Below are 19,758 nucleotides of genomic sequence, written 5' to 3'. Positions count from 1 at the left end.
ATAGGGCATCTATGAGTTCACACGTTATTATTACCCAATAAGAAATTTATAGCAAATGTGGATTCTACACAAAAGCCTCCTGTAATTCTCCCTCTAATGTTTTTTTTTATATCGCTGAGTGAACCACTTCTGACTTCGTACTCAGTCATTTCTGCAAAAGCCCTTAAAGAATAGCCATTAAACAAATTGCCTATTTATGGCATGCTATCGTTTAATAACAATCCAGCTGGATTTTATTGGTGCTTGTAAAGAAACAAACCACATGCAGTTTGTTAAAGGGGTGAATAGGTATTCCCCTGCATGGCAGTGATAGAGTAAGAATAACAGATATTTTAAAAAAAGAAATACTGTACCTTTGGAATAGGGAACTGGCATTCACCTGAGCAATAATAGGCATCGAAAGATTTAGGAGAAATAATCCATTCATTCCAGCCAATATCTGCGAAGTCCACTTTGAGGTAGCGCCGCGCACAATAGCGCGGCTCATTCCACTGCTTCCTCCTTGCCTTTTTGAGGGTCTGCTCGTCAAACTGGAGCGTCTGGCTTTTTTGATTATTGTTTTTCCTCTGCTTTTTCTTGTTCTTGGTCCTCTCGGCCAGCCGCGGCTGGAGCGTTTTGTAGTGCTTCCTTTCTTCCCATCCTTCATTCTCGCTGTATTGATACTCCGCACCTGGAAGCTCGTTGTTCTGCAAAGGCAAGAGGATGCCGGTGGAGCGCTTTTCTCGCCGTTCACCCAGACCAGCTTTGGAATGGCTGTCGAATTTAGAGAATCCTCCGGGCAGGGGAGTCCAGTGCCCTTGCAAGCTAGAAACGACACTCTCCGGTTCTGAAATGGCGGAGTCATTTGCATAGACAAGGATGTAGGGTTCATAAGTTGGATGCATCCTCTTCCAAGAGTGATGGCCGAGGGAGGCCATTTTGACTCCGATGAGTAGTTCATTATTCTGTTTTGCCTTGCTCAGGACATGGGTGATGTTCTTCCACTGCCAAGAAAGGACATCCCGATACGCAGTGGAGATATTGATTGAGTAACGTCCCAAGGTCCGACTCTGGTTTCCTGATGACGGAAAACTCAACAGCGAGAGGTTGATCTGCACATCAGGTTTCCTGGGCCCATGATGAAAGCAGCCCTTGAGGCGAGGGCAATTTACGCTGCTGTTCTGAAGGTCCCCAACATAATAATGCAGCAGAGCTGACAAGATGTTCTCGGACTTTGTGAGCGAGGTCAGATTGAAAACGTGCACTTCTTTGTTACCGGGAATCCCTGGGAGGGAAAAAAAAATGACGTGAGGACAGAAAAGGTCAGGCTTGCTAGCTGCATGTTTATAAATTAAAACAAATGCAAAACTTCCATTTAATATTAGCTTTGCAATAAGTAAAGGATCAGTATGGTAAGTTTTATTACGGTTGACAGCCAGATTCAAGCTTATAAAACAAAATGTTATCTGCTATACAATATACAGGTTAAAAGAAACTTCGGTTAAAAATATACAAATATCAGGATCATGCGTTGCCTTTAACCGATTAAACTGATCCATCAAAATCCAACTGATTAAATCGATTGATCATGCCCGGTGTGGATTGCTGTCGGCACGGGAGAAAAAGCAGACAAGGTGCCCACTTTACAACAGCATGTAAAGCTGCTTCACACGCCATGTGCAATCGAAAGAGTAATGTATGAGTGGGATACATTTGTGTGTGGAAACACGTGTTGTAGGGTTACCTGCCTTAGGAATCTGGGACCAGTTGCTGCTACCTGATAAGGGTACACTTGATGGCAAACCAAAACTTGCAGCTGCATGGCGTATATACCACAGCTACTTGCTATATGTTAAAACAGAAGTTTCCCTCCTGCACCCCCTCCCCGCTCAGGCATGTCTGCAGCTGTTTTGGAACTAGGGAAGGTGGTGACACCTACAGGAGGAAAACAGAAATACACAAGGATTCGAATAATCATGCCCATTTTAGTTCACGCAGTCTTTCCCCCATGTGCATAAACAGGCTTTATTTATTCATTTTTAAAAGGAAAGTCTATCGATCTAGATTTCACGATAGGTATTTACAATCTCAAAGGATCTAGACTTTGGAAAAGGTCTAGCTCCTTTGAGATTGTAAATGCCTATCGTGCAGCTCTGCATTTTATTTTTACTTCATTTATACCCCATCTTTCTCCCCAACGGGGATCCAAAGTGGCTTACATCGTTCTCCTCTCCTCCATTTTTCCTTCACAACAACTCTGTGGGGAAGGTTAGACTGAGAGTACGTGACTGGCGCAAGGTCACCTAGCAAGCTTCCGTGGCAGAGCAGGGAATCGAACCTGGGTCCATCAGCCACTACACCACGCTGGCTCTCAACACCGCAGCATGATAGCCGTGATACGGCGGGATAACTCTATTGCTGTTTCCTTCTATGTAGATATGCATTCTGGTGCTACAGATAGTTTCTGGTAGGTCTGCAGTAGAACAGCAGGATTTGAGTCCGATAGTTTCAAAGAAGCTTCGACTCTCCAAAGCTTATACCCTGAAAATCTTGTTGGTCTCTGGTCTCAAATCCTGCTGTTGCTGGAGAAAGGAGTTAACAGTACTCAGGCGAACCCTCCCAACCGGCAGTAGTATAGAGAATGACTACAGAACTCTAGAGGAAAATAAAATTAAAAAGAAGCACAAAAGAGGCATAGAATGTGTGCGAGTGGATTGTGCGGGGTACATTTAAATACCCCACCCTGACTAAAACACACAGGAACCTTGTTGAAATATTTAATCCTGTAACATGTCAGAATCACTGTATGGTTTGGAGGAGAGAAGTGCTTTTTATATAGCCAAAGTCTTCCAGCTAAAGCAAGAAAGAAAGAAAGAAAGAAAGAAAGAAAGAAAGAAAGAAAGAAAGAAAGAAAGAAAGAAAGAAAGAAAGAAAGAAAGAAAGAAAGAAAGAAAGAAAGAAAGAAACACACACACACACACACACAAATTCCAAATTTCGGGGAGCCACTGCAATGTCATGGTTAGAGTGTTGGTCTCGGATTTGGGAGTCCCAGGTTCAAATCCCCGCTCTGCCATGGAAGCTCCCTGGGTGACCTTGGGCCTCTCTCACACTCCCAGCCTCATCTAACTCATAAGGTTGTTGTGATGATAAAAGGAGAAGAGAATGATGTAAGCCACTTTGAATCCCCATTGGGAGAAAAGCGGGGTATAAATGTAGTATGTAATAAGACTGAGCCCCAAACATATATTCCGCGGGGGGTTCGAGAGACACGCCCCCATGAGACTCCAGGTTTGCTGGAAGTAAAAAGTATTTGCCCAGCGCACACGCGTAGAAGCACCTTGCGCAATCCAAAGACGCTTGGATTTCATTGAGGGATTCGTTGTTTCGTTCACGGGACTTCGTTGTTTTGTTCACGGGACTTCGTTGTTTCATTCACGGGACTATCAAAATTGCTAAGGTGCTATTCCATGACAAGGGTGTCTCAGATAACTGAAAACAGCAGCCCCCCCTGATCACTTGAAACTTGCAAAGCTGTCTCATAATCATAGCCAGCAAGTCAAGGCATACCTCTGACAGATTGTAGGAATGTGGAACTTCCCTTTTCATATATATTAATAGTCCTTGGATTGTAAGAAGGGGGCGTTCCAGTGGCAGCCGGAAAGCATCGGTGTCTGTACTGAGTAGATTTAATTGGGAAAAGACGAGAACTACTTATAGAGAAACTGCTTAAACAGGACTGGGACTCCCTTCTAAAGGACGTGGCATGAAAATGCTCCCTGCTGCATGTGGGAATTAAATATCCTACCCAATTCAACCAGCCTCATTGCCTCAATATGCTGGTAGTCCCAAAACTGAGGCGGCCATACACGGTTGCACGTTGCAACACATTGCCGACAGCCCAGATGAAGTCCTGAACCTATTTAGAATGTAAAAATGTCTATTTCGTGGCTTCTGAGAACTAAGCATTGGTCCCTTGTGGAACCACAGAACTCTGAAAAAGTTTCAGCACAGCGAGAAGCAAAGACAAGTGAATATTTTCCTCAGTTCTGAGGCACCCCCCGTTATTTGCAGGCATTAGACAGGGAGGGGGGGGATTGTCAGGTCTGCACTACAGGATCTAGTTGCTCAGGGACTGTTTGCAATATTGATTTCCAAAAGTCAGTGTTGCATAGTGGTTAGAGAGCCAGACTAAAATCTGGGAGACCCGGGTTTGGATCCCTACTCTGCCACAGAAGCTAGCCGGGGGACCTTGTGCCAGTCATAGTCACAAACTCTTGTCTATGCCTGTGGCCACAGCAGTGAATTTCTCATTTTAATCACGCCCTGCATAAAGAAATATTTCCTTTTGTCCAGCCTGAATCTACTGCTCATCAGCTTCATTGGATGCTGTTGAGTGCTAGTATTTTGGAAGAGGAAGAAAAAGTTCTCTCTGACCGCTCTTGCTAGGCCAAGCATAATTTTATAAATCTCTACCAAGGCCCCCTTAGCCATCTTTTCTAAACTGAAAACTCGTCAGCTTTTCTCATAGAAAAAGTGCTCCAAGCCCTTAATCCTCTTGTTTGCCATCTTCTGTGCTTTTTCCAGCTCTGCAATGTCCTTTTTGAGCAAGTTTGGAGAGTTGTAAAAAAAACAAACATGCCACCACTTTATCAATAGATGTCACTGTTTTCCTGCATTTTCACCAAGCGGCCTTATAGAGACTCCTACAAGAGGGTTGTTGTATGTTGTGGAAGCTTGACAACGTACATTAGCGCTGGTTTAGAAAAAGCAGAAAGCATGCCTGTAGCTGTGGAAAGGAGGGGGAATACATACATTTCTTATGCAACAAATGCTTAGTTTGCTAATTAACTTTAAAACAGGAGCCAGAAGCCAAACCGCCAAACCGAGAAGTCAAAACGCCAGAGACCATCCTTAGAAACGATGCTCAAATTGAATTTTTTTTTTTGCAAGGAAGTTTTGATTTTGTAATTCCTACGTTGGCTGGAGTGCAAACAGGACTTTAAAATAGTTCTCTTCTGCTTTCAATCCCACATTAACAACATACACACCAAACCAAAATTACAATCCTTTGAAAATGTCATGTAACTGCATGGGACTGGTTTGTAACAGCATGGTGAAAACGGGTCGATATCACTTGTGAAAATATAATGGGGGTAAGGGCTGAAATGACCACTCAGATACGCCCCCCTCCCTCCATGAAATGCCTCCAGCAAAGAATCAGAATAAATTATGGGTAAGATGGTCCGGTAATAACTTAATAAGTCATATTGTGCTATGTAAACACTATTCACTCTGCATAAAAATATCTTGCAGCACTGGTGGATACGATTACAGCCCAAAAGGTTTAATTAATGGGGGTGGACACACACACACTCATGAAATTGCCTTACACCGATTCAGCCCATCAGGGTCAGTATTGTCTACTCAGACTGGCGGCTGCTCTCCAGGGTCTCAGGCGGGGGTCTTTCACATCGCCTCCCTTTTAACCAGAGATGCTGAGGATTGAACCTGGGACCTTCTGCATGCCAAGCAGAGCCTTTTCCACTGAGCCACAGTCCCTTCCCAATTTAGACATTTCGACAACTGGATCTGGGCGTGGATCGCTGTGATTCAAATCACTTTGGAGTCAATGATAACATACGATCCTGTCTTACATTGAGTCAGACCAGAGGTCTGCCTAGCTCAGGGCTGTCTAACTTTGACTGGCGGCAGCTGTTCAGGATCTGGGGCAGAGAAAGGTCTTTCCTAACACCTGCTGTCAAGGACCCTGGCAGTATCAGGAACTGAACCTGCGTCCTTTTACTTGCAAAGTAGATGTTTTGCCTCCGAGCCACAGCTGTTCCCTCTCTGCACCGCCACTCCGTCTGGCGAAGCCTGACTTCCCAACCCTACGTTTCCCAGGATAGCTGAACAGCAAGGAACATTTGCAGGGGGCGGTTGGCCGGGGAAGAGGGTGCTTGACGCTTCCCATGTTCTATCATGTTATAAATCTTGATGTTTATCCTACCTAATTGCACTTTTTGTTTATCTGTACCGGGGAGAGTGGGGGGACTGGTACCTCTGACCTCTCTCACCATCCATTATGTGTAACAACAACATGGTTCCAATCCCTTACAACAGAGAATCAAACCTGAACGATTTCTGACCGGATTCACACCAAGCCTCTCACTGCCCACAACTCCTCCCTTCTCTCCCTCTTTTACCCATAATTCCTTCTGCCCGTCTCTTGTTGGGGGAGGGGCACCGTGCCCTCCTGCCCAGTCTTTGCCATCAGTTGATCATCCTTCTCCATCCCCATGGGATGTTCAGTTAGGGCTGCGTAATGTGGGTCTGCCGTCAAGAGACGTTCATCAATCTGTATATTTTTATTTATGATTTTATCCATAGTTATCTGCTCTGAGCCCATGCAAGTGTCGTGAGAATGGAGTATAAGATTAATAAATGATCATGATAGATCCAGAGGAGTTAGCTGTGTTAGTTCGTAGTAGCAAAATAGTGAGAGTCCAGTAGCACCTTTAAGACTAACCGACTTTACTGTAGCATAAACTTTCAAGAACCACAGCTCTCTTCGTCAGATCTGACGAAGAGAGCTGTGGTTCTCGAAAGCTTATGCTACAATAAAGTCGGTTAGTCTTAAAAGTGCTACTGGACTACTTATGATGATTTCCCCTATAAAATGTGAAATATGATTGCCTCTTCAGAACATCTGAAGAAGTGAGCTCTGACTCATGGAAGCTCATGCTTTATCTTCCCTTGTCTGCCGGTCCTCCACTGCAAATGGCTCTCTGGGGTAATTTCATCCCCCAGTTCAAAACAAAAATAATAGTCTGGAGAGGACGTTTGCATGGGGAGAATATGCAGGTGGAGAAGGCTTAACCCATCCACCCCAACCTTCCTTGCGTGTGGTGGTGGAGAGTGCCCTGAAGTCGTACCTGACTTGCTTCCATGCAAATTATCTTATCAGGAATCCATCCAGTCGGGAACTCTGCGTTTTCCTCCCTATTGTGTAACTTGGGGCAGCAAGTTTGGGACTGTTCAGGGAGGACGTGCATAAAGCCAGTTAAATTATTCAGAGGCAGGAATTAACGTTTGTGGGGTTTTTTTTAATAAATGTAATTAGATTACGACTTGAAAAAATATTTAACCTCCCCCTGGCCTTCAGCCTGGAGCGAAATATAAATTCAAATATATTAGACAGCACATACGTAGAAATTGATAGAAAGGCACAGCATAGGGACGAAAATCCCATACAAAAGTAGGATGTCTTGTGGATGTAGGATTTCTCTTCCTTTATTTGCAGCAGAAAAAATCCTAAAAGTGCCATCCTAAGAACACTTTCCTGGGAGTAAGCCCCACTGAACGTCCCTGCTCAGAACTGTTCTCTAAATAGCTTATTACGAGTGTGTCACTTCTTTCCCCACCCCTCCACCATTTTGTGTATTTTTCACACGGTCCAAGATGCCTTCATATTGGCACAGGTCTGATTTTGCTTAACCATGAGGCCAGTCTGTTAAGGTGATGATGGAATGACGGATGGATGTGGACGGGTTTTTGCAGAGCCATTTGCCCGCTCCGCACGCCTGATTGCCATCTCCACATGTGTTTGGCATATGGCTTGTGAACACACCTGGAACACACCCAACCCTATGCTAGGAAGCCACGGGACCAGTTTTGATTGTGAAAAAAAGATTCTACCAGCCAGACCCTGTGTTAGCAATACAACACTTCAGAACAGGCGGGGGGGGGGGGGAATCAATGGCAGGATCAGCAAAGCAATGCAACAGATACAAGGATACCGACATCACAGCCACACATGTGCCCCTGTGAAAGCTTAGGGTTATAGAAAGGATTAGGAAACATGCAAAGGTTAAGTGTTATTCCTCCACGAATGGCTGCAGCCTCCTTGGTAGTGGCCACATGTCAGTTTCATATTTGGAACTCAAGTATGAACCTTTTTCAATGGAGTTGCATGGAAAAAGAGAATCTGCAACAGTAACAACGCTCTTACTGGGATTACTGCATTGTCTGTTCTGACATTACGGCTGCAACCCCTTCAGTGGCAGAGATTATCATCGCTGCCATAGCAGTCAGACCAGCATCAGAATGCTCCCCACATTCTAAATGGTGCCAAAGGTGCCGAAATGTGGCATTAAGTTGTCCTGAAGGCCGGTATATAAACACAATGTTGTTGTTGTTGTTGTTGTTGTTGTTATTAAATGGTGCCAATGAGGTCGTATTTTTAAAGCTCTGGCTTTACGTGTTAGGTAAAGGGCCACCTCTCCAAAGGTGTTGCATTCACAGTGGATTCGGATACGACACTCTGCCCACCCACCAAATGGTGGCACGTTCCTCCAGGAATCTTTCTCTGATGCAAGAGGCTCCCTTGTACAGACTAAGATTTGCCAAACTTTCTCCCAGTGGGCATCCCCAAGGGGAAAAAAATAATAACAGTGTGACATTGCAATCCTGTGCGGAGCTACTCCAAGCTAAGCCCATTGATTTGCATTGCACTGAGCGCAACTGTGGGTTCACCTATCACTGGACGACTGCAATGTCAAGGAATGAATTGCATGTGTGGATGGGCCATCACAGATATGACTCCAGACGGGCTTTTCAAGTAGCCTCACCTCACCTACAGTGCGGTATTTTTAAAAGGGAGTCAGTGCATCCTTCAAAAAGGATGTGGACAAAATCGAGAGGGTGCAGAGGACAGCAACGAGGATGATCAGGGGTCTGGAGACTGAGCCCTACGAGGAAAGGCTGAGGGCCTTGGGAATGTTTAGTTTGGAGAAGAGGAGATGGAGGGGGGACATGATTGCTCTCTTTAAATATTTGAAAGGCTGTCATTTGGAGGAGGGCAGGGAGCTGTTCCAGTTGGCAGCAGAGGACAGGACCCAAAGCAAGGGGCTTAAATTACATCCAGAAAGGTACTGGCTGGATATTAGGAAAATCTTTCTCACGGTCAGAGTAGTTCAAAGGTGGAATCAGCTGCCTAGGGAGGTGGTGAGCTCCCCCTCACTGGCAGTTTTCAAGAAGAGGATGGATGAATATTTGTCAGGGATGCTTTAGGCTGATCCTGCACTGGGCAGGGGGTTGGACTAGATGGTCTGTATGGCCCCTTCCAACTCTATGATTCTATGATATGTAAAGCTAACTGTGTTAATTTTATTGATTTATTTAAATATGAACATCCTGCCTCTCCAATCTAGTCTAGGGTGGTTTACTAAACTCAGCATATATCTGAACACAAAGCTCCACAGAGAAAGCCAATTAGAGTAATCACCTCCCAGCAAGGAATAATATATTTCAACCTGAAAACAAAAATGAACCCCTAAGACAAAGCTCACTGGAAAGGAACCGTCATTGCATATACACCAATCAAGCCTAGATGTCACCAGTCTTTGCACACTACTGTGAGCCCACAAGCCAGGAGACCAACAGAAAACGTAAAGGGGCAAACAGCAGGAGATCACAATATGCTTCCAAGTTATCCCAAGGAGGGAATTCAGGGAATTATTATGTTAAAAGCTTATAACATAGGTGGATGATTCCGCACACGTTGGATAATGCACTTTCAATGCACTTTATCAATCGTTTGAGGTGGATTTTTTGTTCCGCACACAAAAAAATCTATTCCAAATGATCTATAAAGAGGATTGGAACTGCATTATCCAATGTGTGTGGAATCACTCGATGTTGCAAAAATCCCTTGTCTCTTCCTTCTCTCAAGGGGAACTCTGAGGCTGAGATATACCCTCCCAAGTAGTTCAATACTTTGACATTTCCAGACCTGGTACCTGCAGAGCAGCAGTTCTGCAACAGGAAGTCATGTAACATGGCAGGAAGAGGAGGAACCAAACATGGCCTTACTGGGGGAGGGGAGAGGTCCCACTTCTCTGTGACTCAATTGGGAATGCCAACTTACGGGTTGAGGACGGCTGCTCAGTTTTGGACCAGCAGGTTTTTATTGCAAAGTTCTTGATAGTCCCTTACCCTCCAGTATTCAATAGTGACGTTGAGGCAGACAGTCGAGGGCAAGCCCCAAGGAAGTTATTTGGAAGCATTTTGGGAGAATACAACCCTTTCAAGAGCTGCTTGCAATTTCCAAGAAAGGCATATCAGTGCTAGTGCCAAAGCAGATAAGAAGGCAGGGGATTCGTACGATGATCCTCTGAGATTTTTCCAAGTAGCCATGGGGTCAAAACACCACTTCTTCGGCCCGATTCACCCCCCACTCCTCGTGGCTGCTTTAAAGTTAAACACACACACACTCTCTCTTCCAGGGAATCGGACTGCAGATCTCTTACTTTGCTATACTTTTCCTGGACTATACAACTTTGAGAAAGCGACAGCGTATGTGTTTATATACTGCTGCACTCTTAAGAAAAGCTTTGCTACTGATGTGGAAACTGGCTCTCTGAAAAGTCCTCATTTTCACATCATTATTTCATAAAGAATAATTGCCCGAGAAGAGGACGTGCCTAATGCCACAGGTATTTAAGGGATGCTCTACTGGGGCCGCTTCCTAGATGTTTCTTTTTCTCTTCTGGCTTCCATTCAAAAAAGAAACCTGGATTTCAGCTGTGGCTTTACTAAGTCATTGAAAACTAAATTAGAACTAGAGACTGTGATGTCAGCGTTAAACAGACAATATACCTATGAAGCGCTCATGAGCTCCACTCCAGTTCTTACAGCTGAGTTATAGAGCAGAACCACAAGTGACAAAAGGCACAGGTTGGACACTTGTCAGCTTCCCTCAAGTTTTGATGGGAAATGTAGGCATCCTGGTCTCGCAGCTTGGCTCTCCGACTGCTGTCCAATGGACTTTTCAACTGTCACTTGTCCAACGTTCCGCCAAGCTGCCTACATTTCCCATCAAAACTTGAGGGAAGCTGACAAGTGTCCAATCTGTGCCTTTTGCCACTTGTGGTTCTGCTCATAGTGTTGTGTAGTGGTTGGTGTACCCAGCCTTTTTTAGCCTGTAGGTACCTTTGGAATTCTAACACACTGAAGTGAGTGCAGCCACAAAATGGCTGCCAGAAAATAGCTGCTGCAGGTGGAGGTGGAGCCAACCACAAAATGGCTGCCGCAGCTTACCTTCAATCGCATGATGAAGATCCTTGTGCTGTTGTGGCAGCTGCTGCCAAAGCAACATTTTTTCAAAAAAATCTGCACAATCAAATCTTCAATGGCCAATCAGAAGCCTTATTGGGTAAAAGCCCCACCTAGCCCTGCCCACTTTCTAAAAATACTTAGCGAGTGCCAGTAAAGGTATTGGCAGGTGCAATGGCACCCACAGGTGCCACTAGGGACCCCTGACAGACGATGATCTGGGAGACCTTGGTTCATATGCCCATTCTACCATGGAAGATCACAGGGTGACCTTGGGACAGTCACTCTCTTTCAGCCTAACCTACCTCACAAGGTTGTTGGGGGGGAGGTGTGTGTATATGGGGGGGGGCGGGGTAAAAGCGAGGACGGAGACTGGTGTATGCTTCCCAGAACTCCTTGGAGGACAGGCAGGATAAAAATGTAATAAATAAATAATAAAGTGTGACGATGATTTTAAGAGAAGGGTGATCTCATATAAGATGTGAAGACTGGAGGGGACAAAACGTTCCGGCAAAGACTGGAGATATTATTAAAGAAACTGCAGAATGATTTATTCATGTTCGAGAAGGTTGAGTTTTTCTCAGCAGCATCAGTAATGGGCTCCCATTTTCAATCTTACAGCTGTCGTTCATGTGTCGCAAACCCTGTCCTTAGATGGGTGAGGACTGGAATGAGCAAAACCAACAAACCCAACAACGCAAGTCCAGCTGAAGGCAATGGCAAGATCCTGCTCCCCCTTTGCAAACCTTACTTTCTCCCACAATGAAAAGACAGAAAGGCTGAGCAGGCACACCACAGATTTAAAATCCTGCTGCATATCTGGCACAAAAAAGGCTTCCAGTGGAGCTGTTAGAAAATGCAGTGTCATGAATGCTTTTATTATTAATATCCAAAATGTGAAGCAGTACGGTAGCTTTAAGGATGATTTGAAATAACTACTGAATCTTGCTTGCCCCCTCTCCTTAAAAGATCTCCGCAGCAACTTTGGCTGCCAACTTCTGCTGTGTTCTTTTGACACACACACACACACACAAACACACAGAGAGTGAGAGAGAAAATAAGGCATGACTGAATGCTCTTCCATACAAAACAATTTAATCTACCTGAACATAGAAAACTAGCATATCATGGAAAAGGATTCCTTGTTTCCTGGCATGCTTGTTTTCTATGTGCAGGAACATTTTTATTTTGTATGGAAGAACATTCAGCCATGTGAGCTATTGCCAGCAGTCTTACCTAGACCACAGTTTACTGCCGCCTTGAGAACCAGACCAGAGAGTGAGCACGGGCAGCCTTGTAAGAACTGACATCATCATCGCCAACATATATTTGCATTATATATTTGAATTCCTACACATCAATAGGCTGGAACCAATCCACTCGCATGTGGTGTGTTTACCTTTACAGAGGATACACTGACATTTTTATGGACTGCCAAATCTCTCCCATGGGTGAAAAAGGATGCAATAATGAGGGCTGTTTAGTTATATAGTCATCATTAGTCCTACTTTAAATTAGATATTAAAGCAGCACGCTTGCTTGAGTGTAGTCAAGAATGCATCAGCGTTTCCATTTATAAAAAGCTTGTTTTCATGGCTGTATAACTCCATCTCCAATGACCTGTTCTGAGCTGCTTGCAACATGAATTAGAAGAAAGGTGAAACCATGAAAACTTTTTTCATTTTTCCTCTTCAGTCCTTTTCTATTCACTCTTTCTTCTTATTCTCCTCTAAAATTCTGTTTGTTCTCCCTTGAAAGCTCTAGTACTAAAAGAAACAGCACAGGTTCCGTTTTGAGTGTGACTTTTTTTGAAGTGTGCTATTTGAAAACAGGGATAGTATTTTTTTCTCAAAAATAAATGTTAAGAAATCTTTAACCGGGTTGACGTTTATTTATTGAAAAGATTTATACCCTGCCTTCTCTCTTTTGGCTCAAAATAGCTAACAAAGCAACAAAAAGCTGTTAACACATAAAGCATATTCTAACAGCCCACCAAGAAGATAAAAACGGCACGAAGAAATAAGCGCTCAACCAGACCTGCCAAAACAATTTACCTTGTACCAAACATCCTTGGAAATAGAACAGTTTAACATGCCTTCTTGAATGAGGAAAGTCAAAGTGCTTGTGCGTGCATTCTGGTAAGCTGAGCGAGCCCAGCATTGCATCGCGGGCTGATTCTGCACACGTTGGATAATGCGCTTTCAAGGCACTTTATCAATCGTTTGAGGTGGATTTTTTGTTCCACACACAAAAAACCCCGTTCCAAATGATCTATAAAGAGGATTGGAAGTGCATTATCCAACGTGGGCGGAATCACTCGTGGTTAGAGTGTCAAGACTAGGATCCAAGAGACCCAAGTTTGAATCCTCACTCTGCCATGTATGCTTCCTGGATGACCTTGGGCCAGTCACATACTCTCCGGCTAACCTACCTCACAGGGTTATTGTGAGGATAATGCCACTCTGGGCCTCCACTGGGGAGAATAATGGGATACAAATAAAGCAAATACACGTCAAAAAAACTGGTCCTATCACAGAAGACACCTGTGGTCTAACTATTGCCAGTCAGATAATCCTAAGCAGTGCTTTTTTTCTAAAAAAGAGCTGCCGGTACTCATGATGGATGCTTCCTTGTGGGTCCAAGCCCATCTGCCAGAAGAGGAGCTGGAAAGAGGTGCTGATACTGCATACCGGTGCGTATCATTAGAAAAGAAGCCCTGCTCCTAAGAGAGGACAGCGCACGGTCTGTTTAAATGAAGTACACCTGGGGCGTTTTCATACTGCTTACCTTCCCTCGCAATGACCAGGAACATCGTGCAAAAAATGCAGAAGATCGCTTTTTCTTGAGCGAGATTTGTGTGACATCGCGCAAATCTCGCACAAGAAAACGCCGTCTTCCCCGTTTTTTGCGTGATGTTAGTGGAAATTTGCTTTGATTAGTGGAAATGCTTTGATTAGTGGAAATTAGCAAATGCATAGGAATATTCAAACGTGCCTGCTATACACATCGTTCATGCATTCAAAACCATGTATGCTGCACACACATGTAGAGCTGGCCCCACCCCAGACATCTGCAAATTTTCTGATCAGGTGAGTACACCTTGATGCATGCTTGTACCACCTGTATGCTTGCAGGCCTCTCTGCAGACCTTTAGCTCCCTTCAAGAGCAGATTGTGATCCAGCGTGGAGTAGAGGGTGCCTGAGAAGCTCAAATATATGGCTGTAAAAACAGCGCATAGAGGGCAGGGAAGGTGTTTCAAGAACCTGGCATGCCGCAATAAGATACTGGAGGTACCTTTAGACTGGTTGCTCTAAAAACTGTGCAGCCTTGGCAGAGGTTCAGCATGCGCTAGATTATAGTTTATGAAGTAGACTGGTTAGAAAATCCGGCCTGTTGACCCCCGAGAACATCGGAGTGCAACAGGAGAGGAAAGCAAGGAAATCCCTCTCAGCCAGGTTTGCAGATTGTCCAATGCATGTCAATAACATCAGTAAAGGTTGCACGGGCTGTGCTGGTCCAAAGAAAACTCTAAAGGACCAACCAAAAATAACAAAAAGTTATGCAAGGCTTTTTTTAAAAGTTCTGCTTAAAAGCTTGCATATCATTTTGAATTACTTGGTTGGTCTTAATAAAAGGTATTTGGGGAGGGCAGGTATGGTACAACCCGGCCTCATCAGATCTCGGAAGCTAAGCGAGGTCAGTACTTCAACGGGGAGGGAAATGGCAAGCTGACTCTGCTTGGCAATTGCCTTGAAAGCCCCTTCCTGGGGTTACCAGACATCATTTGTAGCTTGACAGCACATATATACACATACATATGACAAGGTATTACATGACAGCTTCAAGTTTGGATCAACAAAGATGGCTGCTGTATTCGATATTCCAAATAGCATATGAATCTTAAAAACCGAACTATAGTTGCTTCCTGCACAGAAGTTTTACAGGAAATGACCAAAACACTAAGCACCGGGAACTACCCCTATGGTTTTACCAACTGAACTTGACCAGCCCTGTGTATTTTAAGGACCTTTGCATGGGTATATGTGCAATTTCCTGTGTAGGAACCCTGTCTAAATAAGCAGGCCAGAATTAGGGATGATAAAGAGATTCTCTGGTTCTACAATTAATCCTGTATGTTTACAAGGGATTCTTTTAATGGTGAGGAATAAAGTGCCATTCACAGACAGATTCAATTTCCTGTCAGATTTCAAAAAGTAAGGCACATGTCCTTTAGTCCATGAAGTCTGTTTTAATGTTTTCTGATGTCTGTTTTGTTGCTGTCTGTTTTGTTGCTTGCTTTGGAAAGAACTGCCGGAGCAGGGGGTTCCCTTCAGTTTCATCTTAATCACTTGTGTTTTTCAATGTTTACTTCTTGATTATGGTAATAGAAGTACTAAAGGCCAATTAACTGGGACTGCCTGATCTCGCTGACTTTCCCTCGGGGATTCAGGCTTACAAGACCTGTAATAGTATTTTCAAGCTATTTATTTACGTAGTTTATTTAACAAAATTTATACCCTGTTGTGGATTGTACACATGAGTATCACTGAACATTTTAAAAAATGCTTAATGAGGTTTTCCAAGACAGTTCAGTACATCATTTTACCAATGAATTATGCAGTTTCTCTTATGTAATTTTAAGTAGCGATGACCAATGCTGTTTTATTTACATGCAGCTGCAATTGCAAAAACACATCTTTTGAAGCACGAAGAACCTATTATTTGTTATGCCGTCAGTCTGCAATGCTAATTTCTTAGCAAAACAGACACATGCTAGTCTACCCAACATCCACAAAGCAGAGCCACCAGTTGAGGCAGATGTTAGGTCATGGTGATTGACTAAATATCTTTGAGGTCTGCCAGAGGAATAAAGATCACCTGAGATGTTGCCAACAAGTAAGCAGTTGATGCTGAGTAAGTCTCAACTTCTTGCAACACACACATACACACAACTGGGCCGATTCCAGACGGCCCTCTGCATTCCGAAACGTCGTGCGTCGTTGCGCGAAAAACGCGAAATATCGCGTTTTCTCACGCGAGTTTTGCGCGACCTCGCACAAAACTCGCACGAGAAAACGCGGTATTTCGCGTTTTCTGCGCGACGTTTCGGATTGCAGAGGGCCGTCTGGAATCGGCCCTGGTTTCTAAAAAAATAAAACTAGAATGGCATGGAAACATTCACTCTGGGTGCAAACGTGATACTCTGCATGTCACAAATAAATAATTATGAGTTAATATATGGTTTCTTTTTATAAGGGGATGTGAATGTTATATGGGTCTGATGAAACACAGAGGCTGCATTCGGAATCCTTTTAAACTAGCATTAAGGCAAGATGTCCCCAAACCCAGCTTGCTGCTGAGCTCATATGCATGCCTTGCTCCTCCCTTCATTACAAAGATTCTACGTCAGAAACAATTGAACTGGTTGCCTGTGATGTATGAATGTCGGTAAAGCCCCATCTTCCAAGATTCTAAGTCAGAGTTTAGTCCAGGCTTACAATTCTGGTTGGTGTGTTGTAAGGGAGGGGAAGGAGGGAGGAGGGCTTGCAAGACTTGCAACAAGTCAAGTTTATGCACATCCTGGCTTGACGCTGGCTAAAAGTGATGTCTTACTGCAGCCTACCAAAAGTTTTCATGGGTCAAGGCATGATAAATCCCAGGCACCAGGCTGCCATGGCACCTAGGAATTTCATTGCAGCACCTAGTATTTTCAGCAATGATTTCATTATGATGTTAACCACAGTTACCCCCATTATTCATTTAAACATCTCAGTGCTTTATTTTCAGCAATGATTTTACTATGACGACAACCAGGGTTACTCCCATTATTCATTTATACACCTTAATGCTTTTGTCATACTGTAGCTTGAAAAAAATTGCTGGCATTGTAACTTACAAGATGCCTCTCTTAAGCACGTTCTTTGGACATGTCCACTTAATTCAGTCCTTTTGGAGAAAAGTCATTACTCATATTAATTGTGTATTCGAATACTTATTTATTTGGGGGGATGTCTATGTACTTTTAAACGACTTGCCTGCCTCATGGAATCTAACCAATGGTCAATGGAAACGGACCCTCCATGTATCCTTTTTACTATCCTTTTACTATTGCTAAAAGACTTATGCTATAGCATTGGAAAGACAAATGCCCACTTCCCATTACTCACTGGACTGAGGACCTTATAAACTCATCAACATCTGAATGTATCACATATAGACAACATGGATTTTTAAAAAGATATTTGGAAAAGTTTATAGAGGCCTATATACAGACTTGCTAGCATTGTTTTTGTTTTTGTTTTGTGCAAAGAAAATTTTAAAAATAAAAATAAGCTTGAAAAAATTATGAGAAACTGTGACGTGTTTACTAGCAGGTGGTAGAAGCCAGTAGAAATATGATCATTAAAATACGAAACCCTGGAGGCTGAAAAATGAGTCTGGTGCCTAAAATTTCGGGCTGATTCCTAAAGCGAAAGAAAATGTGTCAAGGCCTGCCATAGATTCTGGCTCATTTGGGTCTGCGAAACAGTCTGAGACAAGACAGATGGTTAGCAAATATCCGATCTCATTCCACAACGCTATCCATTCCCTCCAGATTAACAATATATCTACATACAAAGGTATATTGGTTTTATGTGAATTTAAACATTATGGGAATTATAATTTGGTGAGGGCACCTGAAAATATTTTTTGTGCCTTTACACAGTATTATAGTTTTGGGGGAGGAATGACAGGATGATTATCAAGCCAGTTTAAGCCTGTTGTACAGATGTGCCCTAATTTATCACCATCCACCTGTATGTTGACATTATTTTAATACAAAGAAGCTTTACGGGTAAAAACTTGAACAAGAAAATATGGCCAGGATCCTGCCCTCCCTACCTCAATGCTCCAGGGGGAAATGAATGCATGACAGAAAGGTGATATTTTCTTCTGGTGGGAGCCACTTTTGTGACCCTTGGAATTCTGCACTGGAGGGCCCCAAGGGGAAGTTGGAGCTCTGGGGAACGTGGAAGCGGTTTCCACTGGAACGGACATGGAAAAGCAACCTCCAGTCGGTGACTGGAACACTGCTCGTCAAGCTCTGAATACCCGCAGAGAATGAGATGGCTTTATTGAGTCAAGCTATATTTTTCACCCCATGGCAATGAACTGTACAGCAAACACACTAGCACGACAGTTACGTTCTGCCAATTTTTGTCAGCTTGTTATAAAATGGTGCTGAAACAAAACAGAGCAGAAAGAACGGGGAAGAAGAAAACCTGATTTGCCCTGCTCGCCTCCTTCCCCGATAGAATTTTGTGCTTAGTCAGACTCCCTATGCTTCATTTCCTGTGTTATTTTGTACGGGTGTTTCGAGCTGAACCAAGAAAAACATTTTTTTTTTGAAGTTGGAAACCACAGGGTTGTAAAACCACAAGAATTGGCTCAAGGGCAGGTGCAGTACCTGAAATGACTTCTAAGACATTGAGGTTCTCTTTTTATCTCTCTCTCTCTCTCAAAGGATAAATTCACATTGACTATGTTCATTTAACAGAGCTGTTCATTCCAAAGGGGAGGGATGGTGGCATGGTATACTCGGTCCCGTCAGATCTCAGAAGCTAAGCAGGGTTGGTACTCGAATGGGGGACCACCAAGGAAGACTGCAGAAGAAGGCAATGGAAAACTGCCTTTGAGTCTTACTTGCTTTGAACCCCCTTGCTGGGGTCATCAGCCGTTGGTTGTGACTTGATGGCATATATGCATGTATGTAGTTCTTCTTTAAAGGTCTGGTCCCAAAGGAAACATGGAACGCAATCCAGCTGAAGTTGGAACACTTTTAAAAGCCTCATGATTTCACTGAAAAGAGAACCATGCTTCCCAAAGGGATCTGACTCCCAAAAGCTCACACCCTGGAAATCTAGGCAGTCTGTACCCAAATCTTGCTAATGGGACTCAAGATGGTAAACTAATGAGAAATAACAATGTGCTTATATACCACCCTTCTGGACAGATTAGTGCCACACTCAGAGTCTCTTTACATGAGACATCTTACAGGGACTTTCAAGGGTAGAGACACACCATGTTAGCTGGGAAGCGTAGTTTTAAAAGACTGAGCCGGCAGAGATTGCTCCTCGGAGTGTTTGTAAATTTCATCTTTGTGGCCTGAAGGCTGTCAATAGATGAAATTAACAAACCCACTGAGGAGCGATCTCCACCAGCTCTGTCTTTTAAAACTACCCTAGTGTAGAGAGGTGAAATTGGCAGAACCTTTGGCTCTGTCTTTTTAAACTATGCTTCCCAGCTAACACTGCATCTCCCTATACTTGAGAGTCCCTGGAGTAAGATTTCCTGTGTAGAGAGTCTCTCAGAGTGGGGAACAGTGTTATTATTATCTCCACGATACAACTGGGGAGCTGGGGCTCAGAGGAGCCGCTTGCTCGGGGCCACCTGCAGAGTTCATGGCAGTAGTGGGAGTCGCATATTTTTTGCTGTAAAGTCACAGCTGGCTTAGGGCAACCCCACAGAGTTTCCAAGCCAAGAGCTATTCAGAGGTGACTTGCCATTACCTGCCTCTACGCAGTGACCCTGGACTTCTCTGGTCTCCCATCCAAGTACCAACCAGGGCTCACTCTGCTCAGCTTTTGAGGTCTGATGAGATCAGGCTTGCTTGGGCTATCCAG

The 19,758-nt window shown here is 43.8% G+C and overlaps 1 protein-coding gene across 1 annotated transcript in view; it reads right to left on the bottom strand.

The window, feature by feature from the left end:
- BMP3 (bone morphogenetic protein 3) overlaps positions 1 to 19,758 on the bottom strand; it is a 51,788-nt gene that overhangs the window by 21,188 nt on the left and 10,842 nt on the right. The window contains exon 2 of the mRNA XM_054990607.1: positions 354 to 1,264. Coding sequence (XP_054846582.1) covers positions 354 to 1,264 — 911 coding nt within the window. The remainder of the gene's footprint in view (positions 1 to 353; positions 1,265 to 19,758) is intronic.

Source organism: Eublepharis macularius, chromosome 10 (genome assembly GCF_028583425.1).
Source record: "Eublepharis macularius isolate TG4126 chromosome 10, MPM_Emac_v1.0, whole genome shotgun sequence".
NCBI lineage: Eukaryota > Metazoa > Chordata > Lepidosauria > Squamata > Eublepharidae > Eublepharis > Eublepharis macularius.
The sequence above is the reverse complement of the archived record's forward strand: the minus strand, read 5'-3'. Positions and strand labels throughout refer to the sequence as shown.